This window comes from Nanorana parkeri, unplaced genomic scaffold (assembly GCF_000935625.1).
Source record: "Nanorana parkeri isolate BGI_ZX_2015 unplaced genomic scaffold, ASM93562v1 scaffold753, whole genome shotgun sequence".
Lineage (NCBI taxonomy): Eukaryota > Metazoa > Chordata > Amphibia > Anura > Dicroglossidae > Nanorana > Nanorana parkeri.
The window spans coordinates 558,932-579,983 of NW_017307021.1; the positions used below are offsets into that span (position 1 = coordinate 558,932).

Below are 21,052 nucleotides of genomic sequence, written 5' to 3' on the forward strand. Positions count from 1 at the left end.
ACACTCCGGGCCACGCCCACCGCTCTCCACGCCCCTTACTCGCAGCGCCGCTCTCGGCACTCCAAGCCCCCCGATCGCAGCGCCGCTCGTTTAAAACAAGTCAAACCAACCCTGCTACTTGTCCGTAGCAGGGCTAAAACAGTGAAAAAACTACTTGCCCGGTGCCCGGAACTACATGTCCCGGACGTCGGGCGATACAAATTCCACACCCCTGTCATCTACATGCATTTACGTTAATATGCGCAGCCAGCTGCAAATTTCCAAATCTATACTGACCTAGAACACAGAAAATTCTATTTTTTGTAATCGCTTCTGGACTGAATGCACCTAGACGCTGCTGTAGATCTGTGTATGCATTCAGTCATACAGAAGCATTAAAATGAGGGGCATTTAAAGGATAGCGACAAACGCACCTGGAATCAACATTTGGCTGCGTAGTGTGTCTGAGGCCTTAGTTGTGGATAGCACAGCACAAACGGAAATCGACCAGAGAAAGCATTACACCGTGGGAGCTGAACTTCTAGTTGTGGCTCATAGCTGCTAAGACATGCTAAAAAGTAGCCTCATAGCAACAAATAGTCTAATATGTGAATATATGCCTAACAGTTACACTAGACAGAAGGGTTCAATACATTTACAAAAACAGGAGGCAGGCCCAGTTTTTCCATCTCTGTGTGTGGGGAACCTATGGGTTGTTGGTCCTTTACTTTATATCTTGACACATTGATTTTGGCCAGCTCTAATTAGTATTTTTCCACATAGTGTTACAATTTGTCTCACATAACAGTATAATATAACCTATGGGCAGTTTCATAAAAAAAAACTGCAGTTAGTGGTGTTATTGGGTTATCAGATGATTGCTCAGTGTCCAGTTTTTATGTCTATTGAGTACTTCTGAGGCGATGGTAAAAATACTCCCCACGTGATACTACACATGGACCTACATAGTGCTCCCAACGTGATCTGCCTGTAAAGGTTGGGAAATCATTTGCCACGCTGCACACGCTGAGCTTACACAGAGGATCTGCCAACAGGTTCTGAGACCAACAGGCTGGTGATGGCAATATGAACATTGCAAAGGAGGATATATTCTCGTTTTGCAATTTAGTTCATTCAAATCCCTTAGGGTAGACCTACTTATAAAGAGATGTTAAGCCTATAAATATTAGATGATAGGATGTTAAGAGGCCACTGTAATGACTTTTCAGATAAGAAAGAAGTAGCAAACAAAAATCTAAAATATTGCAGAATTTAAACATGGTTATTACACGCAATGACAATTTACCTCTATGCTAAAATAACCTCTGTCTACATAGTCCCCCAAAAAGAGGTATCTTGTGTTAGCTGGCGATCCTCCCACTTCAAATAACTTCATCAGGTCAAAGAACTGGCCATGAATATCACCACAAACTATGGGAGAAAACAGAAAGATAAAAAGAGTTTAACCATTAAGATGCAACCCAGGCAGAAAAAATGAGCAAAGTAAAAAAAAAAAAAAAATTGTGCTGCAATTCTCCTTAACTCCTTAAAGCAGACCTATGGTGTAAACTTAAAGCTATGTTTGCAGTCTTGCTGAGATGGAAGAATAAAAAGTAAAAGAAAATAAAAGTGCAGCTCCATGTTTCCAAAAACTGAAATATTTAGTCGTAGGACCTCTGCTGACGGGATCAGTTAATCAGAGCTCTGATCATCCCCTTCAGCAGAGATCACAAATACATATTTCGGCTTTTGGTCAAATGACTGGCGCAAAAAGGATCGTGGTGTAGCAGTTTTTCCAGGAAATTATTTCAGCCCTTCTACAACTTATGAAGGCGCCTTAAGAGCATGTAAATTTGTACCAGAGCATTCAGAACAGCACAGCCCTCTCCCAACTAACCCAGATCCCCAACCACATTAGCGGGAAGAAAACACCTGCAAGTAGTGCAGAGGCCATGGGATCCTCGGTGTCTTTGCAAGCCCAAACTTGCAAGGCTGGAGGCGAGTCCAGCTTCAGGGTCATTTACCGATACTGAGCATGATGTTTTCATAGGCAGCAAATCCAGCAGCCCACCAAGCAAACACTAGATATCATTTGCCATTTATCCTCAATGGCGTCTATATGGACCAACATTTACACATCCTGTATACACAAATTCACAGCTCACAAAAGCAATTTTACTTACAAACTTGTGTCATAAAAACTAGAGTCAAAGTGAAAAGGACTTCTACACTGTGCCAAAGCACTTTGTAGCCTTGAAAAACAAACAAACCTAGGAATCACTTATGACGCAGACAATACCGCTCTTCATGGAGGCATTTAAAAATGGTTACAACAAACTTGAGCTACACTCCCTTATGGGAGTTTTCAACTTTGACAAATATTCGTTGGTAAAATTAAAGGCAAATCATTGCTACTTTTTATAGAAGAAATGTAGACCGTGCATTTCCAATATCAATGCTTACACATATAGCTACAAAACTCCCTTAGGATTATCCTCAGTGTCCAAGCTCTGGACAGTGTCAATCATGCATAGCTAATTGCTGGGGAATCAGAGATTTAAAAAGTACCCTTTTGTGTAACTGTCACGGTCTAACATAATTAAAATTCCTGTAAAAATATATAGGTCACAATGTATTTCTTTTACCAGACCGGTCTATATTTTTAGTAGTTGTTGCAGCCGCTGATGAGGTCACCCTTGTCCATCATAGTTTCTAACTGGAAGAGGGAAAGGCCATTTTTGCATTGGGCTGGAAATAACAGCAGTCAATACAAGCAACCCCTTGAACAAAAGAGGACTGGCCACTCACCATGACTGATATCGGCTGTGTCCTAGCCATATAAGACAGCCTGCCCAGCTTCTAAATGTGGATAAGAGGGTATGTGCAGATGACATTATCAGGAGCTAAACCAAGTAAACGCACTACTGGACACCCACACACAGGCCAGCAAGTGCAAAAACTACTACACATTATGTGAGACCCAAACAGACTTTGTGCACATCCTTTAAAATCAGACCTATACCCCAAATTAACTTTTACCAATTTATCCCACCTTGAAGTATTCAGACGACTCCTGTTGTACCCACATCAAATTCAACACTAAACAGGGACAGCAAGACCCCTAATGGCTGGAGCCGGTCATCTAAAGGATCACAGGCAGCTGAGACACATAAGAAATCCTTAGGTGATCTACCTCCGCAGCATTTACTAAGAACAGAGAAATACAATTGTTCAACTGGCCAAAAAAGTTAACAATGTTAAATCTTTTGCTGCAAAGGATAAAGAGTGATCAAATGCCTAAGGTTTTGGTTATATGAGCAGTACTGAACAGAACCTAGAGCAATATTTTCTCCAGAAAAGGAAAACGTTCCACAGCTTTGTCAACACAAATATTTCTTAACATTGCTTTATGTTAAACTTGATTACATGTTCACTTTACATATATGCACCAGCAATTTGCTCTTAAATAGAAGGCTGAGGCGAGAAAAGCAGTGCATGGCGGACTATGGTCCAAAACATCCAGTTACACCACAGGACCAACTGGACACTGTCAATATCTAACAGGTGTCCCAGACACTGTCACTCCAGACAGCTCACACAAACGACATGAAGATAAGAGACATCAAGCAACTTGATCACGTGTAAGTTACTACACGCTTCTTGCTCGGGCCCTTCACAGATCTCCAAGTCAACCAGTTGTCCATGTGCACTGCTGAACAAGAATATAGCAGGGGACCTTATACATGTTTTCAAGCTGGACATCTCTACTTTCCTGAGCAAACCATAAACTCTAAACCTAATCTCCTACCTGTAATGGGTGCTTCAACTTCTATCATAGTCTTCTCTCGTCGTAAAATAGCAGCACCCTCATTGATGATCCTAAGTGCAATTTCTTCATCTACCCGACCTTCTTTTATTAAGTGGTTCTTCAAAACATCCACTCTAGGCTTGCCATCAGTGTCAAATACTTCTTCTGATGTTAATCGATTTGTTGGGGGAAAAGGGACAGCTACAAATAAATAAAATGTAATCAGTGAGTGTTTTTCATGACTTAGAAAAACTGGAAGGACAACTATAAAAACATAACACACAAAACATTACATTTGAGACATTGAATACAGATGTGATGCATGGTCAGCTGTGAGGCCTTCTATAGAGGAGGTGTGTGCCTTTCCAAATCATGTCCAATCAATTGAATTTACAACAGGTGGACTCCAATCAAGGTGCATAAAACATCTCAGCAACAAAAAATTTGTCAGGCCGAAACCGAAAATGTTTTTATTTTAATTTTTTTACATATTTAATTTTTATTTCTTTTTTATAAACTTTAATTTTTTATATTTATTTATTAATTCATTTTTTATTAAATATTTTTATTTTTTAACTTTTAGGGGCTTCGGGGAAATATTAGGGGGTCTAAAACCCGGATATTTCCCTTTTAAAATAGGAAAAGAGATTTAGGACACAAAGTCCTCCTCCTATCCTCCTGTTTCTGTATCCCCAGTTATCAATGAACAGGAATCCTCTATACTGAGTGTTCCTGTTCATTCATAACTTGAGAGCATAGTATGTTTACTATAAGTAAAACTATGAATGAACAGGAGGTGATGTAGATCCCTCCTATTCATTCATAATTGAGGATATAGTAAACATACCGTGTCCTCAAATATCTACAAACAATCAGCGATCAATGATGCACTTGCTCTCCTTCCTGACAGCTGTCACAGGAGGCTGAACGAGCGGTGCAGGGAGGAGAGCCCAGCCTCCTTTGACAGCGCGGGCTGTCTCTGACCACACACCGCTCTGCCGGACTTTGATAGGAGGCTGAGCGGTGTGGGAGGAGAGACGCCGGCCGATCACAGCGCTCACCTCCCACAGCACTCGGCCCGCTGTCACACTTTCTCTCCTCCCCGCTGGGACACAGAGCGGGGAGGAAAGAAAGCAGGGATGCACCGATCGGCAGGAAAATTGCACTTTCGGAATTTAACCAAAAGTGCAATTTTCGGCAGATATATCGGTGCATCCCTAGTCTGAACACTTTGTGAATGCATATGCATTAAAAATAAAAACTAATCCAAGTTACAAATCTGTTATTCACAGGGTGCCAGGTATCCGGTGCCTGCCGGTCCTGTCCTTACAGTTTAGTAAACAAATACACAGGTCCTATCTGACACTTTAAAAGTAAACCTGCCAGTCCATGGAGACAGCACAATGTGCCTGTATATTGCACATAACTATCAAAAAAACAAACAAACATTATTTCGGTGGGTTAGTTTGCAGATGTTTGCCATTGCATTAATACAGAGTGAACAAAAAGAGGAGCAGGGACATATGATAGTACCATGTGGTGCCTTCTGTTGCACTATTAAAGGAGGGTTAAGGCTTTTCCCCATAGCGTCTTCCCGTCACTCTAAGCTCAGTATACCGCAAGCTACTGCGACGCCGCAGCTGAAGCGGATCCCGACAATTATGTCTGGATCCGCCCAGCTGCCTCTGCCTATCTAGAGGCAGAGCCAGCTGTACCCACTCCCTCCCCCGTCCGATCCGCCAGTCAGCGCTGGCGGATCGGAGCGGGGAGGGGGGAATCCAGCACCTCCCCTGTCACGGCAGAGAGCTGTGACAGGATCGAGAGGTGAGCGAACGCCGGTATGTGTTCGCTCACGTCTCGATCTACTGAGCTGACCTGTGACAGTCTCATTGTCATAGGTCGTCTACAACTATGAGACGAGTGAAAAGCACTCACCTCATAGTTCTCACTTAAAGAAAAATTCCAGCCTTGTTTTCTTTCCCAGATCGGGGAAAGAGAAGAATCTCAGTCAGGCTGATGCTTCTGTGGTCGTTGGGAAGGTTTCCCCTCCACATGGTTACCATAAAAGAACTACCCAAAAAACATAATTTGTAGTGAGGTGGGGAAAGACGAAAGAGCCTTTGTAAAGTTTTAATCTTACTGTTAAGTATATGTTTTTCACTTGCTGTGTTTTCGCCAGGACAGAAAGCTAAATTAAATCCCTTAAAAGAGCAAATACTCTTCTTTAAACTGAAAGCAACTTTCTCAATACTACCGTAGTGTCTGTCAAACTGTGGTTCCACCACAACTGACATTCCCACTAAGTGGTCCACTCTGCCATCACTGGTGGGCAAGTAGTGTTTTCTGCTATAGCTTTACCTGCACATAGCAAAACTGTTACTGTGCATGCAAGTACTATGTAGCTTGTGCACACTATATAATAATTAAAAAACATTTTTTTCTTCATTAGGGGATTATGGAGTTAAACAGCTTGAGTTATACATAACTATTTGGAAGCTTTGAAAACAGAATTCATACATAAACTTTTGTACAAGTGTTTTTTTCATTTGTAAATATTCAACTGTATTAGGTGACCAAGTTTAAATAATATGGGAAAAAGAACAAAAGAGAAGGGCGCCCACCCTAGTGTAGATTGTTTTTAATAAGAAAAGCTGCAAGGACAGGGTAAAAACATACTCACAATAGTGAATCGGAATAAAAGCTTTCAACCAAAGCATAGCTTGGTCTCTTTTGATTTGTTTAACAAGTTTAAATAAAAATAAAGGACATGTTCTCAGAAACATAAACACCCTATTGAATGATTCTGCAGGCATCATAACATCTCATCTTTTCCATGGCTTGCAACTGAAATGTGCATAATACACACCCAGACCTGCGTCCAGGTATAATAATGAATTTTGTTTTCGATGGCGCTTAGTTTGCCATAACTTACAATCCAAATACTTTATGAAATCTGGCTATACACTTGGATAGAGAAACCTCAGGATTTGATGTTGTAGGATAGGATAGAGAAATCTCAGGATTTGATGTTGTAGGATAGGATAGAGAAATCTCAGGATTTGATGTTGTAGGATAGGATAGAGAAATCTCAGGATTTGATGTTGTAGGATAGTGTACAACAGTGCTAATATATCTTTAGCTCCCCCCACCCTGTATAAAACTTAGAACCAAAGCAATATTTACATTTTAGCTAAGGGCGCATTGATTATTCAATCATTCTGTCATTCCTCATGATACCAAAATAATATATGCATCTCCGCAGCACTTTTTTTCTTTTGCTATACAGAGACTGCAGGAGGCCAATAACAGATCAAATTCAGGCACTTGCACTGCTTGCATTTGAAATTACCTTAAGGGTGCATTCACACCAGAATCTGAGTCAAAAATGTGAGTCAACGGTGGTATTCTGACGATTTTGAATAGTGAATGAACATCCATTGGCTTATGTTGCCTTTTTCGGGGGGTTATTTTGTACTATATAAAATGTATTGGTTCTGCCTAGGGCTGCAACTAATGATTTGGGTGATTATTTTTTCGATTAATTGGATAAAAAATAAAATACCATGCTCAATTTAAAATAAAAAAAATACACAAATGCAGTGTTACAAAGTTTACTTCAGAATAAAACTGCAAGCACAATTTTTTGCAATCGCACTGCACTGGAATACACGGCATTGCAGTACCGTGCGTTCCAGTGTGGGCGATCACACTGTGGGTGGGAGGCACATTGAAATTAATGACACTGCAACACGCCTCCCGCAGCAAAATTTGTCAGGCGGAAACCAAAAATGACTTTTTTCCCCACCTTTTATATATATATATATATATAATTTTTTTTTTTTTAAATAACTGTATTGTAAGCACATCGTGCTTGAATAGCTTCAGCCAGAAAATGTCAGCTGCCAGTGGCAAGATTCTACAGTCGGCAGCTGAATGTAAATACAGCAGGTAGTGGGCTGGTGCAAGATCCAGCCTGATATTGGCCATTTCAAATTGCTTATTGCACCCGCCCACTGCTTGCTGTGCCCTGCTTCCAGTGTGGAGGAGAGAGCTAGGGATCCAACTAACTAATCGATAATAATGAGAATGGTTGACCGCTATTCTCATAATCGATTAGTTGGTTGCAGCCCCTACCATAAACAAAAGCATTTTAGCAGGCAGAATTTTGTTGTGAATGAAGGGGGCATAGCTTATTTATGTTGCCAACAATAGCAGTGAAGGCAGACTTTCTAACCTTCCTGAGTGACTGTTTCCCGAGGCAGCCATATTTTTTAACCTAACATGGAAAGTGACAGACTTTGGCACATGCAAAAAAAATCGACTACAACCTCTAGTATGAGGGAAAAGGTAACCATCCTAATATTGGCTGCAGAAATGGTTCACAATTTTTTTCTTTGGTTATAAGTGCTAATGAGTAGTTCAACCCCTGCGCAGGCTCATTATCACCCTGCAGCTAGTCCCCACAGTTCCCAATTAACACAAGTTACCGATTTGCAATTTACTATGTATTTTTTCATAAGGTCAGAGTCTGGAGTACCAGCCTATCAAGGAAATCTGGAGCAGAAGTTTCTCTTTTAATGTATAAGTTTGTGCTGTAATATGATTGCTCATACTTTGCAAATGTAGCCCAAGCTCAATTGCCACTACAAACATTTCTGACAAAATGCGTGTTTCTTTGCACTTGATTTGTATTTTTTTTACTTCCTGTACTGCGCTGACAGCAACAGTTGCAGGTCTTAAAAGCTATCCTCAATAGTCAGCAAGCAACATATTATGAAACAATCACATGGGGAAACCAAATATACCCAAAAGGCGTACAACAAGGATAACAAATGGACATAGTATTCAAGCAAAGAGTGAACAGGACACTTCCTAATTCCATAAACAGAACTCTGTAGACAGTGAGCACTTTATCGATTACTGTGCGACATCGCTATAAAAAATGCTAAAAAGAGCCAAACAGAACTAGAAAAAGCCAGGCTTAGAGATGCATTGCACATCATATCATAGATCATATAAAAATCTATTAGAATCGCCACATTCTGTAATCCATGGACTAAGAGACACCCATAATTCCAATGGCTAGAGCTATACTTACAGCCACCATCATCACCCATTCACAATCTTTCTGGTTTCTGTACAACTCCAATGTTATTTGCTCCAAGACCCAATAAGATTAAAGTAAAAAATGTTTTCCTCCCCCCACCTCCATGCTGGTGTAAGGTCATACCTTACATAATGCCTCTTGATACAATCATCATCTTCTTCCCAACAGTTTAAGAGTCCCTCCAGCGCTGGTGCCGGTCTCTGATCCAGCACTATATACAGGGCTTGAAAAATCTGCTCGTCTGTGACTTTTTGAAGCCACTTCCTGTCTACATGCAATGGCTGCACGGCATTTCTCATGCAGGTTTCCTTATGGCGACAACAGTGGACCATACTTAGACCGACTTTCAAGGGAGACCGTTTCAGCACATAGGAGTATGAGATGGAGACCATGGAGTAGCACAACTGGGATTCAGTACGTGAACAAGGGCCTTCATGAAAGGATCACCAGGTATTTTAATGAAATGAGCAGATTTAAAATACTTTAAAATCAGGACTGGACAAATCCCAGGAGCCAGGTAGCCAATGCTCCTTAGAAATTACAACTGCCACTAATGTTTGAGGTTCTCTAGTTGTCAATAGAGCCTAATCCTAAACAGAATCCTGCTGATCCTGGATTGGACAGACTGGCATCTCAATTTCATATTCATTTGTCCACCCCTACTTTAAGTGTTGGTTTAGGTGTGTGGGTGACAGCAAGGTCAGCTAAAGGGCTAAACTGCATGGACCATTTTAATCTCTTAGTTTGGCTATTATTCAGGCAATCTGGATTTCCTGAATATAAATTTGCTCCCTCGCTAGCTGTGCCAAAGAGGTCGCTCCCTCCACTATCGAGCAAGATTTGGCAGTGCTCAGGGCCAACATGGAATCAATTCCACAGACGTGATCGGAAGGCTCTGCCAATGTGTTGCTAGCGGCAGAGTGAACCGTCTGACATAAGCCTTACTACTAAAAGATTAGCTGGCAGTCACATGAATAGGCTTGAGATGCACAGAATATTTTAGCTAGATCCTGCTAGCAATTAAATCTCTAGGTGTAGCAATTGTTTGCTAAACAAATGAAACAAATCGAGCACAACTAGCAATCAATTTTGACAGACTGCACATTGCTACAATCATGTGCAAGTAATCGCTTCAAGATGCTACTGTATGCTACTTGTGCAGAGCCTAAAATAGCCCATGTAGCTTAGCACCTAAAGGAAACCTATACTGAGCAAAATATGTAGGCTGCCATTGTAAATTGTGTTAAGACTAAAGAAAAATAGGTCTGAACTTTTTGTCCGTTACAAAAAATAGTTTGTTAAGCACTTGGATCATATACACCTCAGATACATGCAGCACACAATGCTTCTTACCGAGGGCTTAGGGCCGCTGCACACCTAGGCGACACCCCACTGCGCGGCAATCGTGCACGGTCAGGAGTCACCCAGGTGTGCACCATTATCTTCCAATGGCACCCGGCACGCCGGGCGCAACGCGCGGTTTCTTGCCCGCGATTCCTCCCGTGCTTGCGAAGACGATCAAGGCTAAAATAGCCGTGCATCAAAGAAGAAAAAAGGTACGATTGCCGTGCGGTGGGGTGTCGCCTGGGTGTGCACCGGCCCTAAAAATTTGCCCAGCTGATCAGTCTAAATATTTTTTTGCCACTCGGTTGCCATTGCCAACTTTTACCTCTGAAAATGCTAACTTCTTAGTTGTTATGCTGATACAAAGGCTTTAGTACTTTGAGGCCCCAACAGGGAACATGTATATTTACTCGTCTAGCATCAAGTTGGGCCTATGTTTTCAAAAGATATTGGCAACATTGCTATCCAACATTTCTGGCTGTGTATCAGTCACAGTGTCCTCTACTGTGCTCTGAGGCTCTCTGCGGCTCACTATGTAGCAGCTGGTGGGAATGCTACAGCGTGCCATGGGGAATGCGCTGTTCATATCCTCCCTTTGACAGCTAGCAGCCAACATGGTGTTCAGCTGCTGTCAGATCAGGCAGATACCCCCAGTACCCAACAATCAGGAACCAATTAACAATGCCTGGTATACCATAGTAATCACATTTATTTTGTAAACCTTTATCGCTACATTAGAACTATACCATTCCTGCAAGACCCGCCTTTCAAAATAGTTACTATTATTTTGCCAAATATTCATGACATGTACTAGCACATATGTGAATGAAATAAAATAGACATCTGCTCAGCAGCATGGTTAACTTTCAAGCTACCTCAGTTTCATTGCCCAATCTGGTGTAACTAGACGTGCGCTCTGTTATTAAAGAATCAGAAAAGTAAATACTATTTTCTTATCAGGCTGCTGTACTTCAAAGGTTTTGTTTTCCACCTGTCACCTCTAGTATCCACAACCATAATGTTAAAATATTCTACCTTTACTGGGATCCATTACAAAATCACAGCAATCTTGTTTCCCCAAAACTCTTCTTTAAAGAATCGATTTTAATTTTCACCATACTTCCACTACAGATTCAAGTTAAACAAAACATTAACTTGCAGTTCAAACAGACTGCTAATGTGCCCAGGTAAGTCTGCAGGTCATAAAAAGCACCAAACGTTAGAAAAAAAAAACATGATAAAAAAAAATAAAAAATAAAAGATTTTCATCTACAAGTTTAATGTACAATTTGTAGCCCGCTATATACTGAGCTTTGGGTCAAAGAAGGATGTTAGTATATGTCCTCCCGTGACCCTAAAGAGAACTATGGGATAAAAAGGTTACCCCATAGTTCTCTTTTAAGCTTCTTTGCTTTACATTTGTTTTGTTTTTGTTACTGTACAATACAGAACCATTGGATTAAACTGGGTGGCACACAAGCTTAGTATTAGGTACATGGACTAACTGTATAATCATTCTGTTGCTGTCTGATTATAGGTTTTCCAGTGGCAAAAATTAAAAAAATCAGACCTTGAGCTCCAGTCAAGTGGCCCTGCCTAAGCTGAATTTCCTGAGTCTACTCTTCTCCAGTGATCAAACTGCAATATTGTAACTGTGCAGCAAGTTACAAGGTGAAAGGTTGCAACAGGGGCTGATCTGTAGTACTCAAAAAAAAAAAGTCCAGTAAAAGTCAATATCTCTATGACTAAGCCCATTATTGGGTGAAACAAGTCAGAGTAAGCAGGACGATGTGTGCTACAATCAACTTTCTAGGCTAGGTTCTCATATCGGCGATCCCGGGACCGCGTATGATTGCACACAGCCCCATTGATTTCAATGGGGTTATATTCGTGCGGCAATCGCCGAAAAAGGGTACATGTACCTTTTTTCTTTTTACACTCGCACGGCGCAGTTTTTCCGACCGCAATTGTGCACATTTGCAGGGGCGGTATCGTGGCGGGAAATTATTAGAAAATAATGGCACCACCAGCGCGATCGGCTGTGGTGTGTGATTTCGTGTACTATTGCTGCACGGTCACAGATCACCCTAGTGTGAACCTAGCCTCAGTGAAGTTTGCGCTGTGCGACTGGATTGCTGAAGCTGGAGCAAGATGGCCTCAGCCGGTGGGCACCCGCCATTCTCTCTGGTGCTGCTCTGAAGGAGTGGCGATATTGGGCTATGGAAGTTAGGGGCTGATCTGTGTCAGACATTTGTGGGTACAGTCAAGAACTCAACAGGCACCAGGATTTACATGCTTGTGCCATCCAAGTCACCTCAGTTCAAGAAGTAGATACTTTGTAAAGTGCCTGAACAAAGATGATTTTGACCTTCTGGAAAGAAAAACTGACGAAGCAATTGTCAGGGGGAAGAGTGAGACTTCTGTGAGACACCTCTAAGGGCCCATTCGAACATGCAGCAATGGCTGGCATTTTTCTCCACCGGACTACCGCCAGCCACTGCTGTGTACCCTGTTCACACCGCAGAACAGGTGGGATGTGCGGTGAGCTGTGGTAAAATATGCACATACCACATTTTCAATGTCACTGTACAATGAATGCCACTGGAGGTCACCGTCCTGCAATGTAAAGTGGGGCAGAGACGTGAATGGAGTGGACTCTTTTACACTCAAAATACCAGCAGAGTAAAACGCTGCATTTTACGATTCAGCTGGTGTGAACGAGCCCCAAATATTCCACTTTGCCCTTATGCAAGGTGATGCTGTGTTCATAAGGTCTAAGGCCCCATTCACACCAGATCATCCCCAGACCAGGCCAGATTGTTTCCAGATTCGAAATGCATCCTAATGTATCCCTATGCTATTTCTAGACTCTGTTCACACCAGCACAGTCCGTTCCAGACCAGAAAAATAATGCATGTCTCATTTTGTCTGGTCTGGAATGTACTGGAAATGTAGGCAGGTTCACAACATTTTCCAGGCCAGATCTGGTCCCGAAAATCCTGTGAACATGCCCTAAGTGTATAGGAAGCTTTAACAAATCTTTCAGCAAACTTTGAATGGCTTGGTTGAAGCAACATTGATCTCCAGTTGAAGGATGTTAAATACTTCACTATGTGAAGAAGGCAAGCCAGTGCGGGTGTGCCTGCAGGAGTGGCAGTCCTGGGAGGGAGGGAGCGGTGCCGCCCGCCCCGGCCCAGTAATATTAATTGTTTCCCCCCCTATCGAATCTGCCACTGGCCCTGCCTGGCTACCTATATGCAGCCACTGTGCAGCTGCTTCTGCTTGACCAACTAATCCGTAGCATTTCTTTAATTTAGGTCTGGTCCCCAGCCACAGCTAATCTCTGACACGTGGAAGGAGCCCAGGACTGTGAAAAGTTCAAGTCCATCTAAAGGTGAGTGCAGGCACGTGATGCACTGCTGCTCTCTGGACTGGCAGTCAACAGGTCCTGTTGCCACCCCTTGTAGTGACATTATCATGCAGCCCACTGTAGTCTTCAGGACTTGGTGTGGAACCTATTGGTGGCTTCCAATGGGAAGTGCCCATGGCACCAAGTAGTAACGGGGGCACCCTTAAGTGAAGGAAGAAAAGCCAAGATGTGACATGCCTTAAGATTTAGCAAATTATTTGGGGCATTTAGTTTAGTTTTTTTTTATATATAATTGGGGGATTAGCTAGAGTGGGGTGGGTTAAGTTTAAAGGAGGGGGTAACCCTGGGCACAAATGAGCTTTAAAGTTGACCTTCACCCCCTTTCACTAAAAATCACATCAGCATTAAGCTCTGCTTAAATATGATCAATATTAACCCCTTCGTGACTGACGACGTACAGTGTACGTCGCCAGCATCGGGGCTGTTTAAACAGACTCCCGGCGACTTTTGCCGCCGGGAGTCTGTTTAAACTTGTAGAGCCGACTGTCGGCTTTACAACAGAAGCGATCCTGGCGACTTACCTGTCGCCAGATCGCTTCTGCGTCCCGAAGAAGATCACGGTCGCACGCAATCTGTAAAATGGGCATGTTGGGTATCGTTTTACTCGTTGTAACCTCATCTTTTATATTTCATTAAAAAAATGGGTAATTTGTTGTGTTTTGGGGCATTTAATTAAATTTGTCACTAAATTTTGGGGTTTAATAAGGAGTTGCGCTAATATTGCGCAACATAAAAATTTTCAACTACCACCATTTTATTCTATAGGGTCTTGGCATTCAGAAAATATATAATGTTGGGGGGTTTTACGTCATTTTCAGGCCTAAAATGTGGAATATAACATGGGTGCAAAAATGGAAAAAAGGGCCTCAGTCATGAAGGGGTTAAAGATCCTGACTTTGCTAACCAAATGTGTACACTATAAAAGTTCCAACACCACCATACAAACAATTACTACCTTTTTTTCCACATGACCCTTTACCAAAATATTTACAATCAACAGAACAATTAGAAGGTAATGCTGAGTGCACAATTCACTGTGATGCTATGTACTAAAGGCCTGCAGCTGCTTTCTTGCACCAGACAGAAAACAAAATTCTATTTTAAGGAGCTGCAATGCAAAAATAGCATTACCATTTGTAGAACTCCAAACTAGGAGTCGTAATTTAAAACTTTTTTGTATTTCTTTGGAACTTAAAAGTGACAGAAAACTCAGGAGATAAATGTTGGAAAATGCTTTGAAGTACCTTAATTAGAGATGTAGCTTATTTGTGTATCACTCAGCTGTAGATCCTCAAAATCATCTCTGAAATCTCAATACAAATAGCTAAACTAAATGTGAGATTGTAGTCTATCACAGGAGTGAGCTTGGAGCGGTGGCTACTTTACAACACAGCAAAACAAACGACAAACGCCCTCAACAATTCGTCACCAGCTATACAGTAAGGTGCACACGAAATGGGCTTTGAACAGTAGAACAGTAGAAAGGCATCATGGCACACTCACAAACCAGCATGTAAAACAACTTGTCTCACCACTAAGGACAATGACAGAGGTTTGGATACACGTCTTCTGCAAAGGATGTGTAAGCCGCACTGCCGCGCCAAGGCACCTCTTATAGTGCAGTCCTAACTCTAAACTATGAGTCTCCATCTCGGAGCACATGGGGGCAGAAGATATCAAATTGGGTGCAGGCCTGTCAGGAGGACGCCCAACCTCCTTAAAAAAGGTACAGAAACACACAAGGGATCCCGCACATCCCATTGGCAGCTGAGAAACCCCATGCGTCACTGCACCAAATCGGTAAAGCAAAACAAACAACAAACGCACTCAACAATTTGTTACCAGTTGTACAGTAAGGTGCACACGAAATGGGCTTTCTGCAGAAGACGTGTATCCAAACCTCTGTCATTGTCCTTAGTGGTGAGACAAGTTGTTTTACATGCTGGTTTGTGAGTGTGCCATGATGCCTTTCCACTGTTCTACTTTACAACACACACACAGGGACCATGGGGAACAGAAGTAGCCACACTGCAGAATAAAGGACAGTGTCAGCAGGAATTCAGAGATGATTTAAGGATCTTCAGCCAAACGATACACGAATAAGATACATTTGTATTAATAGTTAAGGGACTTAAATGCTTTTTTAAGATTTAACTCCTGATTTTAGTGTCACTAAGTGAAGAAGTTTTTGCGTTCCAAAACTTGAGTACGACGAACATCTTTCACTGTTATGTACATCTCAGGGGTGTGGAAATGTTTTCAAAAAACTACTTGGTAAAGGACTAAAGCGGGGGCCCAGACTACTTGCCCTCATGACAATCTACTTGTCATGATACAAAAAAACAATTTTAACCAAAACCATTTTTAACATTGCAAAGAAGCACTTCTCATTGGTCAGGTGACCGCACAGACCAATGAGTGCTCGCAATTTGCGAGCGGAATTCAAAATCCATAGTGCCGGGCTGTGCAGGATGACAGTACGGGGTACGGATAATACACCCGCACTGGCAGAGGGGAAGGACTGTTTGCCTGAAGGCAAGTATAGCAGGGGGGAGATTGGAGTGGGCAATGCCAATTTCCCAAATTATTTGGTAAAGGGAACTTACCCTTTAACACACATTATGCATGTTAGAGAGCACTGTTGCCCGGCTAGCACAATATGGCACACAGTGGAATGGCAGCAGCACTCAGCGCACACACAATGCCTTATGCAGTGGCGTCACTAAAATTACAGTTCTCCGGTCTGCTCAACCACTCTCCATCCTGGGAGACCCGGAACCAGGGCAAATGACATCAGGAAGGAGAGTGGAAAGCAGACGGGAAAAAAGTATGTTCTCCAATCTACTCTTGCCTGTGTGATCAGTGAAACAGAAGCGCTGTACTCAGGCTGCATCCTGTCTCAGCTGTCACAACCCGGGCTGCACAGAAGATCCAGAACAATGCTGTGCTCGACCTTCTGTATTGGAAGACAGGCTACAGAAACAGAACCTGTCACCTCCAAATGCTATCACAAAGGGGCTTGTTAGCCCGTGTGACAGAAATAAAGTTAAGTGGGGAAAAAAAGAAAAGTGAAAGTAAAAAATAAATATAAAATAAAAAAAAAGTAGTGATTAAAAATAATAAAAAAGTTAAAGAAAAAATGTAAACCAACCCGCCACCTGCATGCATATAAAGCATGCATAGGGCAGTTGTGTGTGCCGAGTACCGACTATTCCACTGGGTGCCATATTGTTGAAGCCGAGTAGCAGCGCTCTCTAACACGCTCAATGTGCAAGTAATTTGGAAAAATGGACCCCATCAAGTGCAGCCTTGCCATCCAGTGCAGCCTTGCATTGTGGATTTTTAATTTTGCTCACAAATTGCATGCTGACCAATGAGAAGAAGCGCTTCATAGCACAGTTAAATACAGCTTTGATCAAAATTATTTTTTCATATCAGGACAAGTAGATTCTCATGAGGGACAAGTAGATTGGGCCCCCGCTTTAGTCCTTGGACAAGTAGCTTTTCTTTATAAAAGAAATATGGGGTAACCTTTTTATCCCACGGTTCTCTTTAGGGTCACGGGAGGACATATACTAACGTCCTCCCAAGACCCAAAACTCAGTATATAGCTCGCTATATACTGAGAGCGCCTCAGCAGGGACAGATCCTGACAAAACTGTTGAGATCCACCCAGCTGGCTGATTGACAGCAGGCTCTGGCTATCTAGAGGCAGGGCCAGCTGTGCCCGCCCCCTCCCTCGTCCGTTCCTCCACTCAGCGCTGGAGGATCGGGGAGGGGGGAATGCCTGCGGGGAACGGTGACTGACAGTCACTGCTCTCTCCAGCGAGATGATCAGGAAGTGAGCAAACGGAGATATGCGTTTGCTCACTTCCTGATCAATAGAGCCAACGTGTGACAGTTTCAATGTCACACGTCGGTTCTAACTATGAGAGTGTAAATCACTAACCTCATAGTTCTCCTTTAAATTTCCACACCCGTGTACTACTGAGGGGCAAACAAAAAGATACATATCCAACATGAAACAGTGACCAGCACTTGATATTAGTAAACAAATATCAGTTAAGAATCCCCTGAGAAAATATTGTGACACAACCTCTAAAACATCTGACAAAGGCCAGTGCTTCAACAAACAGACAAATATCCATGTCAGGGCTGCTATAACAATGCACAGCTCAAGATACAATATTGTACGCAGTCTAAATTAACTAAAGCCAATACTGCCTTTCCTTTTTAAATAGGAGTAGGGATTTTGTTTTTTTGCCATCCATTTCCCATTTGAGAGATTTCTCTTCACTTTGTCCTATGGACAACAGAAGTAAGGAAAGCACACCAAAGTGAAGTAATCCCCTTTTAGTTGTCATCAGAACTAGTGTCCCCATGCAAAGATTCATCTGCTGCTCCCATTCCGGTGATCACACAAAATGCTGGATTTTCTGTCATTTTCAGTCCTAATGACAATAATTACCAAGACAAAAACACACAGGGTGAATCTCCCCAAAAGGGACACAGGCCACAACAGAAATCTGACAGGGGTTCTAACACCTCACCACTCTATTCCAAACACCTTTGGAGTTGGATACACTTTATAAAACGACTTGTATATCTACATGATCTGATCTGAAGTGTATAGTGAGGTAGAGAGATCCTGTGTGTACTCTAAATACTAAATCATGTGCAGGAGATGGGCCCGGTTCACACCTGTGCGGTGCATGTTAGGAGTGTTGTGTTTTACATGCGTTGCCATTTAATGCAATAACATGTTTGGACGAAAGTGTATCAAAGATGTAGCAAGCTGGAGTTTCTTTTAACGCACCTAACTAACGTCTCTGCATGTGAATGGATATTTCTAATGGACGCAGATTCACTTCACACTTTATTATTTCACCCTCTGTGTGTGTAAATCAGAAATTGCTGTGCAGCCAATCCTTGGTGCAAATGCCACTATCTGTATGGAGTTTGTATTGGTACCCTTAGTGGTTAGCACTCTTGCCTTCTAGCAATGGGGTGCTTGGTTTGAATGCCATCCAGGACACTATCTGCACTAAAAGAACTATGGGGTAACCTTTTTTCCTATAGTTCTCATTCGGGTTAACACCCTCCCTGACCCTAAACTCAGTATATAGCGGGCTATTACCACAGCTGGGAGGGATCCCGACAATACTGTTGAGATCCACCTCGCTGGCTGATTTGACAGCTAGCTCTGCCTATCTAGAGGCAGCTGTGCCCTCCCCTTCCCCAAATAAGCGCTAGAGAAACAAAGAGGGGAGAATCCCTGCGGGACAGTCACTGCTCTCTGCAGGGAGATGATCGGGAAGTGAGCGAGCGGCTGTAGGATTTCGCTCACTTCCTAATCAATAGAGCCGACGTGTGACAGTTTCAATGCCACGTCGGCTCCAACTATGGGGATGAGTGTAATTCACTCACCCCATAGTTCTCCTTTAAGCTTGCATGGGTTTACATAGTGATAAATACTCCTGCCTTGCAGTATTGGAAACATTGGTTCTAATCCCAGCCAGGACACTATCTGCATGGAGTTTGTATGGGTACCCTTAGTGGTTAGCACTCATGCCTTGCAGCACTAGGGTCCTTGGTTTGGATCCTAACTAGGACACTATCTACATGGAGTTTACATTGGTTTTCTTAGTGGTTAGCACTCATGCCTTGTAGCCCAGGAGTACATAGTTCCAATGCCAACTAGGACACTATCTGCATTGGTGGTTAGCACTCCTTTGCAGAAGTAGGGTCCTCCGTTCAAATATCAACCTGCATGGAGTTTGTACACGATTAGCAAGCATTCCTTGAAGCACTGGAGTCCTCGGTTTGAATCCCAACCAAGACTATCTCTGCAGGGAGTTTGCATGCTCTGCCAGTGCTTTCATGGATTTCAGCCAAGGCTTCAAAGACATGCTGGTAATTAGGTATAGATGTATAAAACACATGTGAGACCGTGGAAATCCATAACAAGGTGAAACGTGACAGCCACACAACATGACAATACTGCCTTTAATCACAGAGATGAGACGGGTCAGGGGGATCTTCATACCGGTCTACAAGAAGAAAATAGCTGGAGAATCTGAGAGAATGACACAGTTTCTCCTGCGCTAACTGCAGTCACTGTGATCGGAGAGATGAGATGGGTCAGGGGGTTCCTGTCCTCCCCGGTCAGAGTGACAGCTTGTAAATCAATGCAGTGATGTATCCGTCCAGGAGGGGAAGGCAGCTGTACTCCCTGCAAGCTGTCACTATCCAATTCCCCCCTCTGCAGGATCGCCGATAACACGCACAGGAATCCCCCGAGCACGGGAATCACAGCGCACGGATCTGCCAGGAATCCGATCAGCAGGCCAGCTTAGGCTGGCACAAATACATACGATTACCGACACAACAAGGGGGAGTCGCCGTTGTTGCTATGACAACAGCACGGCAAGTCTACATGTGCGGCCGGGCCTTGCAGAGCACGGGGGGAGGCGGGGATTTCCAGGCCGGCTCATCCGTTTCCCCCCGGGTTCGGTTCCAGTCATCAGCTGCGGGGCCGCCATCTTTATTCTCGCTGCCTACAAGCCGAGGTGGTGGAGGAGGGAGTCACCGAGAGCTGTCACACGGACGGGCTTCCCCCGGCGCGGCCGGGCCAGGCTGCACGGGACGAACGGACACATACATACACACTCACATTTAATCGCCCGCTCGGTGGTGGATTGTTTACCGTCCTTGGTGGACATGGCTCGGGCTGGGGTGGCCGCTCCCTGCAGTCGGTGACTCGGCGGCGGCCTCCTCCTGGCGGCTCCGGACTGTCAGGGGAGGGAGGGGAAAGGGAGGACACGAGCGGGGCACGGCTAGAGGCGGACGGTAGCGGCTGCTGGCAACATGGCGGCGTCAGCGCAGACTCTGCGGCTCACACAGCGCGGGAAGGGGGATGTCCCGACCCAGCATGCACCGCGCCGGCTCTCCCCTCACACGGGAGGAGTCGGGGAGATGCCGTGTCTGCTGACACACTGAGGGCACCCGGCTGCCTGGCCTCAGGGGGAGTGCTGTGACCTGCCGAGCAAAACTCATCACTCTCTGACAGTAGGGAACTGCACTGTGGTTGCCATGGGCTACTGCTCCTGCCAATCACTAGTCTTCTGTGATAGAGGGAACTGACCTGTAGTGACCAATCACCCTCCGTTCACACCTGTCCGAGAAAAGGAATCCCATTGCTTACAGTGTGTTACACTTCTGAGGAACAGGCGCTTCTTTTGGTGTGACATAGTGCGTTTTTAGCCCCATAGACATAAATGGGAGCTCAGGAAAAAGCACGTAACATGCACGTTAATGCTTTTACACGCATTACTCCTGCTAGGAACCTATACAGTACTTTATTTCACCTTCATTGGCAAAAACA

General features: G+C 43.5%; 1 protein-coding gene across 7 annotated transcripts in view; it reads right to left on the minus strand.

The window, feature by feature from the left end:
* PPP3CB (protein phosphatase 3 catalytic subunit beta) overlaps window positions 1–20,692 on the minus strand; it is a 64,057-nt gene extending 43,365 nt beyond the window's left edge. For 5 of the 7 annotated variants that reach the window (XM_018564470.1, XM_018564466.1, XM_018564469.1 and 2 more), the window contains exons 1-3: window positions 20,342–20,688; window positions 3,788–3,988; window positions 1,286–1,410 (exon numbers count right to left, since the gene is read on the minus strand). In XM_018564470.1, coding sequence (XP_018419972.1) covers window positions 1,286–1,410; window positions 3,788–3,988; window positions 20,342–20,390 — 375 coding nt within the window. In that variant the 5' untranslated portion in view covers window positions 20,391–20,688. Of the gene's footprint in view, window positions 1–1,285; window positions 1,411–3,787; window positions 3,989–20,341 lie in introns of all 7 variants that reach the window. The other 2 variants (XM_018564468.1, XM_018564464.1) reach the window with 2 other exon arrangements.
* Between the last annotated feature and the right edge of the window lie 360 nt (window positions 20,693–21,052).